At 39.2% G+C, this 18922-nt stretch overlaps 1 protein-coding gene across 2 annotated transcripts; it reads left to right on the top strand.

The window, feature by feature from the left end:
- The first annotated feature begins 13736 nt into the window (after nt 1-13736).
- Nucleotides 13737-18377, top strand: kcna1b (potassium voltage-gated channel, shaker-related subfamily, member 1b). 2 transcript variants are annotated; one of them, XM_027003921.2, is made up of 2 exons: nt 13737-14073; nt 14523-18377. In XM_027003921.2, the coding sequence occupies exon 2, from the start codon at nt 14702-14704 to the stop codon at nt 16187-16189; it is 1488 nt and encodes a 495-aa protein (XP_026859722.1). In that variant the 5' UTR covers nt 13737-14073; nt 14523-14701; the 3' UTR covers nt 16190-18377. The 2 variants fall into 2 exon arrangements, with proteins under 2 accessions (XP_026859722.1, XP_026859721.1); XM_027003920.2 differs by having other exon boundaries at nt 14513-18377.
- Nucleotides 18378-18922: the final 545 nt, after the last annotated feature.

The following is an 18922-nucleotide window of genomic DNA, read 5'->3' as shown; positions in this document are numbered from 1 at the left end:
GCATCGCTTCCACCAGATAGCAACTGGCCCTCCTGCAAAAAGTAGCTAGGTTTTCTCGTTGTTATTACACTCCTGGGTCCCATAATCCCTGTTTTTAGTGAAGCCAGCATTTGATGTGTTTGACCAGGACTACACACCGTCACGTTCGGCTTTGCAACGCTCATCTCATGAACACACTCGTGACTGCAAGCAACTGAATATTGTTATTGAGAGGCATGAGAATGTTGGCCACATCTTCAAGATGGAACGTGAGCTTTGATTTGAACCTGGCTAGTGGAACCAGTCCTGACCATCTACACAGCCTGACCATTTACAAACACAAAATCTGTCTCCAGTATCAAGGATACTCGCTTCATTTCATAGGTAACTGCAAAGACATTTGCACAGTATGTTCTTCCATTTGTTTTTAAAACAAGTTGCAGAAAAGAAACCATGTGGCTTTCTAGGGTTGGGCAGTGCTATATGTCCATGGATATTTCATGGTGTTGTTGACTGTATGAGGCATGTACACAGAGATTTAGTGAGAATATCTGCATTTAACTACAATGTGCAATGCTACTATAGAGGTCGTAGAACTATGTATATTTGAGATATTTATTTACCATCTTGTAAATCAAGCAGTAGATTCAGAGTGTGTGATGCAATTTGAAAGACCAATTCATTCCCATATACTGTTATATACTACAATATTTTTGAAAGCTGTTATGGACAATGATGTTGAACACAAAAAGTTCACAGTTACATCATTATCATTAGATGCTTAAAAAAGTACATAGTTCTGTATGAGCAATAATGCATGTTATAACCAAATCATGAAAAATCATACAAATCATAAAATTAACAAAATAGTCAAACTGCACACATTGCAATGTTGTTTAGTTGTATTTGTATATATATTTTGAAATGGTGCCTTACATATATCATTTTATTGTTATCAATGTCTCCTTACAGACTGCAAGTAGCTACAGATACAGATAATGTACATAAATGGGAGATAGTGTACCTAAAAGCTGGCTATGTTCTTTAAATAACTCAGATCCTGTGGACTGAAAGGTATCAAGAGGCTTTGATATAGCAACAACAATGACTGATGAGCTTGATCACATAGTAGAGGTATTACCTCTAGAAGTAAATAATATATGAATGTACTGAATGTAAGTCTTTCAGGATTGTATTCTAGAAGGACTCCATTTCAAATTGTGCCAGGCAATATAACCCACTGGATATTTATTACTTGCCCCCAAATTTCCATCTAGAATTCACAATGCCTTATGAAGAGATCCATGACATAAGGACCAGAATGAGCACATCAATGCACAGTTATTAAAAATGGATGGTATTCCAGTTGGTGAAGCAGCATGTATGGGTGTCTGTTCCTTTTTGTCTTTTTTTAAATATTTGTGTTTACGCCAGGTAGGCCAGAATGCTGCAGGAAGCAGGAGCACATGTGCATTCAAAGCTTCATCCTTTCAGAATTCATTCAGCTACAGACTAGCATCTTTCTGGAGTGAGCTATGTGATGTCAGTGGAATGACCAACACCACAGTATTCTTAAAAAGAGAGATAGAAGGAAAAAAGAGAACATTTGCAAATGCCACAATTCCCTAAGAAATTGCTAACTATTCATCAGACCTTTGGTCCAGTGTGCTTTCAACCTGGGTGTATGTGTTTGTGTGTGTATTGTTTGTGTGTGCATATACGTGTGTGTGATTGAGTGTATTTGTGTATGTGCATATATTTGTGTCTGCACATGTGCACATTACAGTGCAGCCTTGTCAGTAAAATAAGCACTGTGCAGTATTTTACCATACATGCAGTATGTGCTCTGAGAAGCTACATACATGAGATAAGCAGTCACTGTGTTGCATCCTGCGTCTATACTGAACCATCACTCGTATTGTGAAAATGTAGCAGAGACCTTCAAATTAAATGGCTGTTTTGTACAGGTGTCTTCTGTCTTGTGTTCTTAACATGACTGGGTGATGAATTAAATGTGTGGTTTAATATGTAAAATGTGTGAAATAAATTAGTAAATTAAAAAAATGTTATTGATAGAGTATACTATACAAATAATAATGTATATATTTATGAACTGTAAGCATATATGGTATATGTACGCAATAAAATCCATTTGAATATTACTGGTGTCTCTGTCTTCTTCTGGGATATTGTGTCATGGTTGGCTGAGGCAAGTAAGAGAAAGCTGAACAAAAGATGTGTAATTATTTTTTCTTCTTGTGGTATAGTCTGTATATATCTGCCATGAGTTAAAATAGCAATAAGTATAATGACTCAATCTTGCATCAGCATCTGCACTGCACATAGCTATAGCAAACTGAATTATTCAACATTTCTCATTCATCAGACAATTCTTCCACTGATAACATTTTTAGTGATTATAACATACTTTCAGCTGATGCAAACCTGAATCATGAGATTTATATTACAGTAAAAACAAAAAACAAAAAAACAGCAACTGCAGATGCAATGGATAATATAGCCATTTCAAACTAGTCAATTTAGATTCATAGGTCTGCTAATAATTCTAAAACAGTTGTAAGTCTAGTTACAGAATTTAAAAGGCTAATGCACTTGAATATATACAGCAACCATGTTGTTAAGAGAGCTGAGTATCAGAATTAGTGGGTGCACCTGGCCCTTCCTGAAAGGAGAGCCATGTCAAAGAGAAATAAGGATGGAGAGAGTGAAAAAGACGGAGAGGGAGAGAAAGAAAGTGTGAACGTGAGAGAGAGAGAGAGAGAGAGAGAGAGAGAGAGAGAGAGAGAGAGAGAGAGAGAGAGAGTGTGTGTGTGTGTGTGTGTGTGTGTGTGTGTGTGTGTGTGTGTGTGTGTGTGTTTGGGGGGGGGGGTCTTGATCAAGTGCCCCTCTCCTCATTTAAAAGTAATGATTTCACTTAAGGCTGCCCATTACACAAGAGACCATGTTAGAGAAGGATGATGCTGACTTCCTGAGAGAAAGCATGAGACCGGCTGACCACAACCCATTCAAACTCAGACTGTCTGAGAATGGCTAAGTGTCTTGTGGTTAGTGTGACACTTCTATTCTTTCTTTCAGTTCGGTGATATCATGAGCTGATGCAATCTAGGGTGCTAAACATCTGTACTTCATCCGAGGACTCTCACTTCCAGGTAACGAAAACACTAGGAATCAAATAGTTTTACTGTCACTATGTGAAGCCACCTGATCATATTGTGTGGAATGCAATCTCTGGCTAAGTCTGCTTTGTTGAAAAAAGCCTACAGGAAGATTAGAACTCATATTAAAACATCTAAACCACAATATAAAATGATGCAAGACAAGTGTTTATTTACTGCAATGAAAGCCTGTATCTAAAAGCAACTGCTCAACTATACACTGTATGGTACAATGACCACTTGTCACTTACAAATCAACAACGGAGATGTGTCGTTGGTTTGCAAGATTCATTTGAATGGATTTATGCATGAAAAACATCACTTCCTTGCCACAGGTGCATGTGTTAAAGCACATCTTACAGAAGGCCCTTTAGGGAATCCCCTTGAAATGCTCGGTGCCCGAGAGGAAGCGTGTCTGCCTTCCCTGCCTCAGCTGCTATTTTTAGAAATGCTGTTTTCACAGAGGGGATCAGAAAATCTATTTTTGAACACTCCCTGGAACCCACCATGTGGAAGCACTGAGGAGTTAACTCCCTTTTTAAATTCAGATGTGATGAAAATCCACACAAGGACAGATCAGTGCAAGAGAAAATGCCATTTCTAAATTAAGGCTAAAGAAACAGAGTAGGCTTTTGAACCACCTTCTCTCTACTCTCTATCTTATCTATCTACACACAAGGAGCAATATGGAAATTAGCTCAATATAGGCCATTATAAAATTATCTTTCTAGGGTCAACGTGAAAACGGAAGAGGGCATATATAAATTTAAGGCAGGCATTTGGTATTTTCACATAATGCGGAATCTACCACCTATACTATATTAGGTAGGACTGATGAAATGAGCCTACATTTGTTGTATTGACAGTGCATTGCCTTGTCTTATATTTCGAGGCAACATGAGTCTCAACACTACATTTCTCCACACAACCAAAACATTTCATTTTACCTCAACCCAACAACAGAAAATTTACATATGCTGAAAATTACATGTGATGATAGATTAATATTTCCAATATCTTGTGATAGAAACAAGGTTCAAATCTCTAGTATAAAAGATTCTTTTTCCATGTGATGCAAGCTGACACTGTCTCAGACACTAGCTACAATGAATGATTACTGCAGACCCCCTCTGGATTGCTGGGCTAATTCGGTCTCAGACTGAGTAATTAGGGCAAATATCCCACTATTCCCACAGGTCATATGTCTTTGGCAAGGTAAGCACTTTGAAAGAACACTTCAGCTCACATTAATGTCACAGTGAAAGTGGGACCAGAGATAAAGGGGACTGGACTGACTGACTGTAAAAACACTGCCTCCGTTGGTTGAATTCCAGACATGTGTGTGATCCTTATCATGTCAGTTCTATTTAAGCTGTGTACCAAGTTTTTTTTTTTTTGGTGTTTGTTTTAGAAAAATGTTGCTCTCAAAGTTAACATAAAATTTCTGTGCTTTCTTTCTCTCTTTCACTCACACACACACACACACACACACACACACACACACACACACACAAATACACGCACACATACACACACACACACAGACACACACACACACACACACACACTTACACACACACACACACACACACACACAAATACATGCACACATACACACATACACTCTCTCTCTCTCTCACACACACACACACACACACACACAATCACACACAGACCTGCATCGCCCTCAGCAGTCTCTGTTATTCAAACTCATTTCACTCAAGCAAAATGAAACCATTTACAGATCAATTATTAAAGCAGTTTGAGACAGCACATCCTACAATATGGATGGATCTGACCCAAGCACACTGAAACAGAACACTGCTAAAATGTTAATGCAATCAAAGATGCATCCCCTCCCATTCATCTAGGCCCCATCACCTCTTTAGCCTCCATTACGACATGCACCATTACTTCATCACTCCATGAGAGCTTCCCACGAATGACAGAGGACATAAGCCCAGCTGATAGGCACACAGACATGGCAACAGCCCAGGCACACATGCACATGCCAGTGGCGTGACAACATTGCTCACTTTGAGATGTGCATATGAGGAGAGAAAAACTTCCAAACACTGCACAGCTGTGAATGCCATATCAAAGGCCCTGTCATCATAGACAGTAGAATTACTGCACATGATAAGAGAGTAAAGAGGAAAAATTGGTCACAGAGTAACAGTGAATTTTGATAGCATTCAGTGTGTAGCTGTTGATTAAATATACTCTGTCAGGTCCTAGCTACGACCAAAGGGATAAAGCAAGGTTCAGCTTTAGGACCACTGAAAATTACCTAGATAAATGGAGCTACTTTTTTATACATTGCTGATCAAATGTAGTCACCTGAGTCTGATGATAAGGAACAGCTCCACCACATCACAAGTGTAAAGGCATCAGGAGTTTCTGAAATGGGACATGTATGCAGGCACATGTATACACATTTTCCATGAAAATCAACTAGAGGTGAACACTCATATATGACAACATGGAAGGGATTTGAGTCCAGAATCTAGTGAGTGCATATAGTCACACAGATGGAGCATATGGTTCACATGAACAACGAGAATGAATACATTTGAACTCATTTATTAATTGTCAATTCGATATTAGTATTTTTCTTTATACATTTTGTTACATTTAACTTGAAACATTTAACATGAAACTCTTGGTAAAACATCACATTAGATGGTACACAATGCATTACTACAGTGGCATGTTGGCATTCATTGTTTGGATGAAAGTGATTAATGAACTTATTATATTTCATATTATATTAATATATTAAGTGTATGACATTACCAACAGGTCAGTAACTTTCCTGTGGGCTGTATACACAGATAGTGTATGCCCAGCTGTGATGCCATTGCAGCTGTATGCAGTCTAACTTAAAATTATTTGGTTTTCTCTTCATGTGGATAACAGATGCAATAACTTTTAGGTGGCCTTTGAAGATGACTCTATGGGAGACAAGTCAAATACTGGAAAATTACACAATTACTACTAGCTGGAACAATAAATAATTAAATTAATTGATAACACTCAGAAGCATGTCAGAAAGATTCCTGTCAGTATATAGAGGAACACAATGTCATTAAGCTACTTGTATTTTTTGTGGTTGATTATAAGGATGGGTGATTAGAATAAGTAGTTTAAACAATACTGAACAGTTGGTTCACGATGACATACAGGTTTACTATAAATACAGTCCATTCTTGTTCAAAGACCACATTCCAGTTACTAGCAACCCAAATCACATTCAGAACACTGAATACAGAAAAAAAGCAAAGCACTGCAGAATACAGCTATTTCCCTCATTCATTCGATATCAAGTCCAAGTCCACGTTCCATGTGATAAATCCTGACTTCGTCAGTGCATGCCTGCGTACATGTGCACCCGCCCCCTTACTTTCTCTCTCATGCGCATCCTCACGCTCCCTCTTTCTCACCCAACACCATTGTGTGCTCCATCCATTGGATCCCCCACCCCCGACAACAGTCACTTCTGCTCCCTTTCGATTGGCTGTGCTAGGACGTGTGGCTAAGAATAGCTGCCTAGAGTCCAGCCTCAGCAGCCCCCAGGGCATGAGTGTTCATCCTGAAAGGCGCTGCGTGAGTCCCTCTCTCTCCCTCCACGCATACTACAAGGCTTTATAAATAGCACTCAGGCCTTATATAAGCACCTGTGTGCTTGTGAATGAGACTCCGGGGATGGTGTCTGCGTGGTTGGGGGGAACTACATTCATGCATTCTGCTCACATAGTGCATACCACGAATGTGGTGTGATGGTGCCACACTGTGTGTGTGTGTGTGTGTGTGTGTGTGTGTGTGTGTGTGTGAGAGAGAGAGAGAGAGAGAGAGAGAGAGAGAGAGAGAGAGACTGTATGTGTATGTGTGTGTGAGATCGAGAAAATGTGTGTACATATCGCACATTAAAAGAACAGATACAAAAATTATTACAGCATTCATTATAGCATTCTCCAACACCAAAAACCACAAAAATATCTAAAATGCTAGCAGGACACATACACAAATGACATAAAATCGACTAAGTGCCATATGAGCTATAGCATTCTCCTTTAACAGCGTGTGCAGGATGTCGCAGACGCTCCCGTTCATACACTCTGCTGTTGCTAGGGAAAATCAGAGATCCGGAGCTGCAAACCAGCAGGTCTACAACATGTAGTAAAATCTATTCCATCTGTGCATTAGCTCTGTGTGAATTCCTGTATCCATTGATTTTTAGAGATTTACTTGAACACGTTGCTATCAATTAGAGCACTTCAAACGCACCAAAGGAAATATGAGATAAGGAGTATAGTTTCTACCTGATGTAAATATGGCTTTACCTGATTTAAATGCAAATTTGATAATAATATCAATTATTCAATATCTGTATTGACAGAGATTGTCACATGGTTATGCATATTACTCTGATGAACTAGAGTGGTTACTGCTTTCTCTGTATGTTATAGTACATTGTCCTATTTCATTCCGATAGGGTGGTCAAGATTTGCAATGCACAAATGATAAAGACATGAGGCAGTATAAAATTCACTTCATGGGGTCAGAAGTCCCAAAATGGATGGTGGCTCACTTGAAGGGGCTTATGATTGTTGTCAATATCCAGTTTAGGAGTTTTTGCTCTTTTACATGAGATTTAGCCACAACACCAACTGGAGATAAAATTTATACATGTCGACAAAGTTAGAAAAACATGCCTTTTAATTTAATTGTCAATCATACTTTGATGGTCAAATTGTCCAAAGAAATTCAGGGGGGATGGAAGGGGGTGAAGATGTTGGGGGCACTAAATAATAGATCTCATGCCTGTCTGAATTTGAACTACGATTCCTGCACCTGCTGAAACAAATACCCCACTATGTAAGGGAGGAAAGTGGTTAGATTGCCCCCTACTGTTTGCATTCAAAATGGAGGTTAACATTTTGACCAAATCGTCATTTAGTGTGAAGACCTCATTTATACATAGAAATCTATAATCAAACCTTAGGTACAGTACTCACCGTGTCTATAAACAATCTTGTTTATTTCCAGTGCAGCCAACCAAAGTAAAAGGAAATAATTAATTAAACTAGTAATTCTGTGGAACTGTAGCCAGCTATCCAGGCAGTGAAATGTAGCCAACTATTCAGGCGGTGTAGTGAATAACACTGCACTCTTCCTATGCATATGTATCAGCTAACAACAAATAAGGTTGTATGTGTGTGCATGAGTGCATGCTGGACAAAAGTATTAGTATATATTTATAGGAGCAGGGCAGATCACATAAGAAGACCATGCATTTGCTCAGTGATCCGTTCATATTCATGAAAAGGAACAGCAAGATGACTCAGAATAAAAACCACAGTCGTGAGGAATAAATCTCAGTCTGTTCATGTTCACTTTCACTTGAGCTTGTTTGTGCTTCTTCTGTTCTCAGATATGAATAATGAATAATTCTCAAACAAAAATAAGTCTCATCATTAACTGGTTAGTACCTGAGTATACTCACCCATCTCTAGTTAAAGTCTGCGATGTCTCATGATTAACTCATTGGTACCTATGTAAACTCAACCACCTCTAGTTAAAGTCTTCAATCCCAGACAAGCCAACAATTACGTTACAACTTAGTCTAGATGTATGAGACCATAACACAAAAAACACATGATGTGAAAAGGTGAATAGCAAGTGCATTATAAGGTGCCAAAATAAACATAGAAACATACAGGAAATAGGTGAAACAACCTCAGGAGGGACCAAGGCCAACAAAACAAACAAGGCATGCTAGAAAAGAACAAGACAGCTATCAATACTCCACATAAGAAAACACACATACACTACACTCACTCCCTATCACCAAAAACAGAGACCAAACCCACTTCCCAAACAAACTTATATGTAAACCTATAAAGATATTTATTACAGACTTGCTCTCTGTCTCTCTCTTGTCAGAGGAAGAACATTTAACTCGAGGGCCAGAGACAGAATATAAGGTCATACACAGATTTAAAGAGTTCAAAATTACACAAAGTCAAAGCAAGCCAAAGCGTGGACACCACAGCATATCAACACCACCACACAAATCTCTCTCCTGAAACAACCTGTCTCACTTCCTCTTCCTCCTTTTAGTTGAAAGCCGGCAGGTTGGTGATCCCGGCACGGAAAGGTAACAATGGGACTGGATTCAAGGGCGGGAGGAAAATCACATATAATCCTGGCACAAACCTGTAACACAGAAACAAACAAGCCAGGGCAGCACACACAAATGCATGCATAACAAATGTCTCATCATTAACTCATTAGTACCTGTGCAAACTTACCACCCTAGTTTAAGTCTACCACATTTATCTTCTTATCCATAAACATGACTACATTTTTGAAAATGCGCTGCAAATTCTTATATATGATGCAAACTCAGAAAAAGCATGTAACTTCAGAAAGACTGCAAACCTAGTCACAAAACACTGGAAGTGTTTCCATGGGACACTGAAAGGGGTTGACTGTCATAGTTACTGGTGCTTTACAAAAAGCTTTAAAAATCCCATTCAACCTAACAAGATATTGTAGCAAACCAGTTTTGTCAAAATACCTAATTTGCATTAAGATTATGTTCTTAGCTCTTAATTTAAAAAATTTGCATGCTTGAGGAACGTCATACCATTGAAACAGGGCAGGAGATGTTTTTGTGAGTTAATATGGATAGAAACACGATTGATAAGCTAAATGACATTTACCTAGACAAGCGTTTTAACATTGACATCATGCTAGCAATCTAAATATTTTTTTCACCTTCAAGAGCTTCAGAAAAATTCTCTTTATGTCAAATGGGATTTTACCAGTGTAAACCTAGTAACAGTTGCTATAAAACAATATATTCTAAAATTATGACATAAAGGAAGATATATTAAATCATATTAAATAGTAAAAGCATAAACAGTTAGAGAACATCTAATAAACAAACTTTAACAGATAGAAAGATAGAAAGGTTTGATTGACAGGTGTACAATACCTATGTTGGATTAGCAGGTTGCTGGGTTGTTACTAGGTCAGTGGTTCATTCCATATCATATGCCTGTGATAAAACCAAGATAAGTATAGCAAATTTATAAATATATATAAATAAAATACAAATCATTGTTATAGTATGCCACTGTGAGTCTATCGTTGCCACCCTGAGTATACAGGATGCCATTGTGGCTCTATAGGTGCCATTGTGAGTCTGTGAAGCCACTTATTTTCCCTGTCTTGCTTTTTCTACCCTGCTGTTTGTTTTGACAATATATTGAGGATTTGCCATAATATTAGGGCAAATTGAAACTTATTTGTGCCTCCTTCTGCTTATCCCTTCCAGTGTTTACAAAAGGGGTAAGTGTAGCCTACTTTATAATTTACTACTCATTTGGGAAGTAGGGCATAAACACATAGAAAACACCTAAAAAACACAAAACAATTACTTAACTCATTTAAGTACATACTGTATGTCCATAAGAAAAAAGTACATAAGAAAAAAGTACATACTGTATGTACAAATCTACAACAACATATTTCCATCTTTTTTTAGCAAGTAGTACTGATGTCTGGACGTTTTGCAACAGGTAGCTAAAAGGTTTGTTCTGCCTTAGGGTTTCGTGCATCAAATTAATCCATTAGAGAAAAGCTTGGTATTTCTCATCATATTTCCTACTAAAGAGTTTGTAAGCACTTAAGTGGAAATGGTCAGTGACCTTAAAAAGATGAGAGGCGGCAGTAAAATGATTCAGAAACATCTCACCACACTGTGCTCCACTGAGCTAAAGCTTGTGAATACAGTGCAGCCTGCCAAAATGCATAGCTCGATCATTTGCCTTTGCACATGTACTACTGAATTGGCTAGGACACCACTTGGCAAATTTAACAACCGAAGCATAGTACTCCTATAATACTAAGAACGAATACCACTGTATGTTGTAGGGATATTTTCGGGAGCTATGGTGAAAGGGCTGTGTGCACAGATTAATATGTGAAATAGCAAATGATTCATTATCATGTGACTGTAATTAAGCTTTGCTACATTGGGTCATTAATGTTAATGCTCAAAAAGAAGGTTTCAAGGTTTCCAATTTAGAAGATGCTTGTGTTCACAAAAACCTACTAGAACCGAGCCCACACAGTGATATCAACTGCAATAAATCCTGGTGTTATTAATACCAGTCAAGGTTCACCATTGATCGCCAGTTTCTTATACATGGAAACAAATTAAATGTGGTCTAGGTGCTTGTACTTGTGTCAGGTATGCTCTGCATGACCTTGTCTTATGGGCTAGTATGATAAACAAGCCTCTAAGAGTCACAGCAGTGCTCCTGGCTCTTCAGGCAGGGGTGGGTGGTGATTTTCTCTCTCCCTTCCTCTCCATCACTTCTCTCTCCCTCCTCCTCTCCCGCCTCCCTCTAGATGCCTGGTAGTTCCTGGTTACCATGGAGAAGTGTGTTGAATGCGCCATGCATTTTCAAAAGCCTCTCCCGTTCTCTCACTGGCTGGGGGACAGCCCCTTGCTACAGCGCAGTGCGGTGCACACCAGCTCCAGCCCCCGTTGCACCAGCAAACTGAGAGGGGGGTGTAAGCGAATCAGCCTTCCCCGGGACCAGCATGCCAGCTCATGGCCTGGCTGACATAAAGGAGGCTAGGTAGAGGGGGTGGGAGATCGGGTTCTGGTGTGCAGGTTTTTGTACACTGGGACATGGCTGGGTGGAAGCTCAGAGCTTCCCTTAGCACTGGGTGTAAAAAAGAAAGATAAGACAGTGACAAATATTCCATGTTCTACTCATGTCAAATATGACAACTGCAAGCACTGGCACACAGTGAAGCAGTTTAGCTGGGCATTACATGTGCAATATTTATTAGATGGTAGTTCCTGCATACATACCTGCATCTTCTTTTCTAAAGCTTCACAGGTCAGAGGTACTGCATGTATTTTTAATGTAGGGAGCCTTTGTGACAACGATTTTTAAAATTTTCATGCATAAATTTTCACTAATTGTGCATGCCGCCTCATTTTTTGGAAATGTCCTAAAGCCTATTATTACAATGAATCTAATTAAGTCCATAGCAGACGAAAGCTGCAGAAGTATGTTGTCTCTTGTACAAAATGAATTGTTTCTAGGTTAATGGTGCTGCTGCTGCTGTCTATGATACATATTTATAATACTGTTCTGTTATTTGCAAGTTACTGGTACTCACCTTTGTGTTATAGACAGGTTTTTGCACCTTTTACCAAAATCTACCAGTCAAAGAAATCAATATACAAAAATTAAAATACTTAATTCACCACATGAGGTTAAATACCTTACTGTGTTCAAGACACAAGCCTTGTCACTGTCCAAGGTGCTGAAGTTAATCTTTTTCTTGAGAATTTACCTCTTTCTGTGACAGTAAGGCTGTTACCACCTAGTACTTATAACTAATCCCATGAATTAAAGAACTTTCTGCCCCCAAAAACTTACAAAGAAGAGGTCTCAAAGTTAAAAGCTGATTTCCAGATTTCACATTCCGTTCTATACAAATAAAATGAAAGACTATATTCTAAAGAATGAATTTACACAACCTGAGTGACCTGTTATATTATGTCCTTCATGAGTGTGCCTAGGATGCTCACTTCTAATGCAGAGATTCTAACCCAATGTCAAGATGAAATAGCGACCCACTCAAGTCAAGGCAGTCCAAGCGTGCATGTCGCACTGACCTTACTCTCTTAAAGGATATTTGGTTTCAACTCATCCCTGTACATAAATTTGTGTAAAGAAAATTATTTTTAATAATGGCGATTCCAGTCATCCGGTGAATACAATTGGAAAATGCATATTCTGTGCTGCTGAAAGCTGTAAGTGGGCTATAGAAAGGTACTGATAGGAAACTGTAATACACCAACAACTGACAAAACTTCTGAATATGTGTAAGCTGAAAAAAACAAACAAACAAAAAAAACCATGTGTTTCATGTTTACATCCGAATAATGCACTATCGATGATTTGGCTGTCAGTTTGATGCTCTCGTCATATCATCGTATTTACTGTAAGCAGCAATTAATGCTTAAAATCAAGCAGAAGAGCCATCGCTTGCTCAGTTATTTCTTGTTTGTATGATGTGAAAAGCACTTGTGGTAACGCATGTTAGTACAGTCTGTCTGCATTGCGTCGGAAACCCCCTCCTCTCTCTCTCTCTCTCTCTCTCTCTCTCTCTCTCTCTCTCTCTCTCTCTCTCTCTCACTCCGCTGCGTATGTATGAAAACCTGCAATATGATTTAAACATTTCTCACGGAGTAATTTTCGCTTCGTGCTGATTAATTTCTCCAACCTTTTTTTTTCTTTTTTTTTTTTCTTTTTTTTTTTTTTTAAATTTACGCTCTTCACTCATCAGCTGTGAGTGACCGCGTGTTTTGTCCTTTCGACTGAACCAAACGAGAAACCGTGCTGATGCGGCATGCGCCGAGGAAGGCCGGGCTACTCGCCGCCGGTGTGCTCTGCTCGCTCAATCACACTAACGGTTTTTTTTTCTCCAGCGGCAAACGCACATTACGCTTGAAGCGCAGCCGCGCGCTGCGGTCAAAAAAGCGCGGATATCTAGTCGGTGCTGGTTACTTTCTATCGAGCGTTGCCTCTTCGCACTCATCCACTTTCTGCAGCATGATTTTATATATCCTGTCTAGAGATTTGATTTGCGTCGTTCTAACATTTTCTTCCGCAAACTTGCTCGGATTGCGTTTGAAACCACACTATTCAGGAACGCCGTGAATATTAAAGATGACAGTATAGTGTATTATATTACAAGAACGCTCGCAGTGCAGCGCACGCTGTGAGGTGATATTTACATTTAAAACAAAGGGAAAGTTGAAGCACCAGCTGCAACCAGCGCGGACCGCATTCCTGCACCTCTTAACAGATCACGATAGGTAAGTGTTGTATATAACTGTTTACTGCTGCATTGTTTTATAACCATAATTCATTGACGATTCTGTCTTAGAAAGCTCCCTAACAGACCAACCATGCCATACCATTACTATGCTATACTGTCAGTACAAGGTGCAATCCAATGCCAGTTTATTCACTCTGAGCACAGAAGGTGGGCAGCAGCTTGAAACTTGAATGCTGGTGCATAGGAGTTGCGCACAGAGGAATGGTCTGTGTAGGAGGCTTTTCTGTTTTTTTTTTTCTATTAATGGAGTTTTATCATATGTGCATTTTGCGCACTTCATCATCAATTTGTTTCTGTCATGACAAGAGGTTGCAATTTGTTGCGCTGTCAAACATGCGTTTTCGTTGTGATATCGTGCCATTGGTCCCCTGTTATCCATTTACCTTTCTTTTTCTGTCTGCCTCTCTCTTGGTGAGTGGCGAGCAGAAGATGATGCAGTGGTTTACTGGAAATGGGAGCTACTGCACTGAGACACGTTAAGCTCTCTCAGGATGGGCTCCAGTCATTGACATTTTAAGCAGCGGAGACTGGAATCAGTCAAGAAACCAGATGCCTGCTCATCTAATCTTAGCATCTTCTCCAGCGCTGAGACGTCGATCTTCAGAATGACTGTGGTGGCTGGAGATAATATGGATGAGACCTCGACGCTGCCGGGGCATCTGCAGGATTCGTATTCCCCGGACCACGAGGACCACGAATGCTGCGAGAGGGTAGTCATCAACATAGCAGGGTTGCGCTTTGAGACGCAACTTAAAACACTCTCCCAGTTCCCAGACACGCTACTTGGAAACCCCAAAAAGAGGATGCGCTACTTCGACCCTTTAAGAAACGAGTATTTCTTTGATAGAAACCGCCCAAGTTTCGACGCTATCCTTTACTACTATCAGTCCGGGGGAAGGTTAAGGAGACCCGTCAACGTTCCCTTAGATATGTTCTCCGAAGAAATAAAGTTTTATGAGCTTGGTGTAGAGGCCATGGAAAAATTTCGGGAGGACGAGGGCTTTATTCGTGAAGAAGAACGTCCGTTGCCAGAGAATGAGTTTCAACGACAAATCTGGCTCCTCTTCGAGCACCCGGAAAGTTCGGGCCCCGCACGTGGGATTGCAATTGTGTCGGTAATGGTCATTTTGATTTCTATTGTTATATTTTGTTTGGAGACATTACCTGAACTGAAAGAGGATCCACAGGGACGGCTGCAAACTATAGGAAACAGCACTTTCTATTACAAACCAAATATTTTCACAGACCCGTTCTTTATCGTGGAGACACTCTGCATTATATGGTTCTCTTTCGAATTGATTGTTCGGTTTTTCGCATGCCCAAGTAAGGCAGCCTACTTTAAAAATATGATGAACACAATCGATGTGGTGGCCATCATACCATATTTCATTACGCTTGGCACGGAGCTAGCAGAGGACCCCGAGGGTGGGAAGGAGGTGAAGGGCGGGGGCGAACAGGCCACATCTTTGGCCATCCTCAGGGTTATCCGTTTAGTCAGGGTGTTCAGGATCTTCAAACTCTCGAGACACTCCAAAGGACTTCAGATTTTGGGGCAAACATTGAAAGCTAGCATGCGCGAGCTTGGACTGCTCATCTTCTTTCTCTTCATCGGCGTCATTTTGTTCTCAAGCGCTGTGTACTTTGCCGAGGCCGAGGAGAAAGAGTCCTTCTTTACGAGCATCCCAGACGCGTTCTGGTGGGCTGTAGTCTCTATGACCACTGTGGGCTACGGAGATATGTACCCCGTGACTATTGGGGGAAAGATAGTGGGATCTCTGTGTGCCATCGCTGGTGTGCTAACGATTGCACTCCCGGTGCCTGTGATTGTGTCCAACTTTAACTATTTTTACCACAGAGAAACTGAAGGAGAAGAGCAGGCACAGCTCCTGAATGTGAGCAATCCTAACATCGCGTCCGATTCCAACTCCAGCCGGCGCAGTTCGTCTATCGTGAGCAAATCAGAATATATGGAGATAGACGAGGACATAAACAACAGCATCGACAATTTTAGGGAGGCAAACTTAAGAACTGGGAATTGCACCATCACAAATCAGAACTGCGTGAATAAGGGAAAGCTTCTAACAGATGTGTAGAGCCCCAGTTTAATCCTGGAGAAACGAAAGACATCTCTCTTGTATATGTACTTAGTGTAATAATAATATCAGAATTCCTTCTATTCCCACATCAATGCGTTATTGCATAACATTTATTTTAACCATACATTTAAAACAAGGGATATTTCATTGGGCATTCGATTTCAAATTGTCTAAATAAGATACAGAGGTCATAAAATAATATTTTACGTAAATGAAAGCCCAATGAAAGACACGTGACTTCCTGTGAACAGCGTGATTGTCACAGAAACAATTACGTATGGATTGTTACTATGACAGGTTGCGCAAAGCCTCCGGGAATGTTCTTTAGAACGTCTCGAGCGTCTGCAGATATTGATATGTTCTCTGCGTCTGAGGGTTATGCGATGTTACATCCTGAGGTCCGATGAACAGCGATGCACCTTATTATTAAAGGAAAAGCATGGTTTCCTGCCTCGCACTGAGAGTTCCTGCTGGACAAGGGGGCACTTTTCTGAAAGACATCTGCAATGCTGCTATTTCTCCTGCAGATGCTAAAACTCTTATTCCATAAGATCCAATGCCATGCAAAACATCACATGGATTTGAGGAGTTTATTAGCATGTCAAAATATTCTTTGTTTTTTTGATAATGGCATGCAAAAAGTACCTCATTATTTATATATTGTTTGTTTTTTTATTTAATTATTTATTCCACATTTATTTATGCCCTTAGAACATTTGCCCTTTATCCCATTTAGTATTACCAAAAGTGCAATGCTCTTTATTCATTGTTCCTGCTATAAATTATTTAACAGCATTTCTGAGCAGAATGTTTAATCTTAAGGTTGGAGAAGTTAATTATGGAGACTGTGGCATGTCTACTATGAAGCATAGAGGCCTAATTGACTCAGGTACTGAGTATCCCGGTATCATTAATGCATGACATCAGTATTGACGAATTGGTAAAGGGTCTTTTTTGTATGTACTTGTAGATTAATAAATGGATAAATTCAGATTTTAACAAAGTATATTGCAAAAATGTATCTCAGTGGCATTTTGAAGCAATGTCAGTACACTCCAGTATTATATCTACAATGAATGGGCATGGAGGTGACACCCACATATAAGGAATGGCAATTTGGGGGGGGGGGAAGGTACACTAAGTTTTTCTTACTAATTAATATTTTAAGGAACATATGTGTCTTCACCAATGCATATGAAAACAGAATTTGAACAGACTTTGTGTAAACAGGGATACTTTCCTCTATAATCTAGTTAAACATAACACTTGTAAAGGTTCAAATGTATCCACCCCTTTCTTATGAATCTGACAAGAACTGAGTCGGCAATGCATTACGTAAAGCCATGCCTGCACTCATATACTCCCCTTTATTGTTTGCAACACATTTCTAATTTTACAACATATTTATCATAGCACTGTATTTAGTCTGTAAATGTAGGCCTAAACTAGTAGGAAAAACATATTTATTGGCTCTTTAACTGCATAAATTATGGTTTTAAAGATATAAATATTTAACAATCTGTATACGTTGCACATAGTGCCTTTAACCCTCTAACTGACAGAACTGTTAAAAGTGCCTCCAAGTACAATAGGAATGATTTACTGTGCAGCTCCTTTTAACCTACTGTATGATGAATATTCAAGGATCAATCTGAATATCATTTGGACTATTGTAGTCAGAATATGCACAGCAAAGCTTGTGCATAACTACAGAGGTTTTCTAGTAATGGAACATTCTAGAATGAACTAGGAAAATCACATGGTGCAAAGACATAATGATTGGGAAAATCAGACTGACGTACAAAGCAAGAACAGTTAAATCTCAGAAGAGGTACTATAGTGTGGGCTATTTCAAGATTTGTCCCTTCAAATCGTTGTACATAGACCTCAGTAAATGATTTATCATTATTGTACAGAGAATAGCTCGGATGATATATTTTTCATCTCTTTTGCTGCATTTTAATTTTTTTGCTTTTTTTTTGCGCCATACCATAATAAGCCTTTTTATGTGTTTGTCTACCTCAGTGTGCGCATGTATGGAGTGTTTGTAAAACCTAGAGGCTTAACCTGCAGCCTGGAATTTTTCCAAGGTCATGAACCACAGTCTTATAGACATAAACAGATAGACAGACAGACAGACAGACAGACAGAGAGATAGATAGATAGATAGATAGATAGATAGATAGATAGATAGATAGATAGATAGATAGATAGATAGATAGATAGATAGATAGATAGATAGATAGATAGATAGATGAACATGACTGCAGATTTGTAAGAATTTGCATGACCAATCTCATATGAAAAGTTATAAATAGTTAAAGTTAGTCAAAGTTAGGGTTACTGTCAGATTTCATTGTCGTACCTTTTCCTAGGACTTAATTCATTTAGAATCCTTCAACATCTGTCTCACTCCATATAATTCATCAAAATATTTGGAGATGTCACACTCTAAAAACATTCATCAGTTTAACTGCCAGTTTGTTACAAAGTGTAGTGACTCACAATATTGCTTAAACTTTGAAGGCTGAAACTTATTTAATAAAATTGTATTAGGTAATGTATGGTCCTAAGCACATGACAAAAACAGGGCCTAAGTAGAAAGAAGGTGGCAAATTTGAAATTACTTTTGAAATGGAATCACACTTTTAGAAATGACATTCCTCAAAAAATTCCCATCATTTTGTAGTATTGTGAGACTATAAAAAGATTTTTATAATAGCTGAACAT

Source organism: Electrophorus electricus, chromosome 7, assembly GCF_013358815.1.
Source record: "Electrophorus electricus isolate fEleEle1 chromosome 7, fEleEle1.pri, whole genome shotgun sequence".
NCBI classification, from domain to species: domain Eukaryota; kingdom Metazoa; phylum Chordata; class Actinopteri; order Gymnotiformes; family Gymnotidae; genus Electrophorus; species Electrophorus electricus.
The sequence above is the reverse complement of the archived record's forward strand: the minus strand, read 5'-3'. Positions and strand labels throughout refer to the sequence as shown.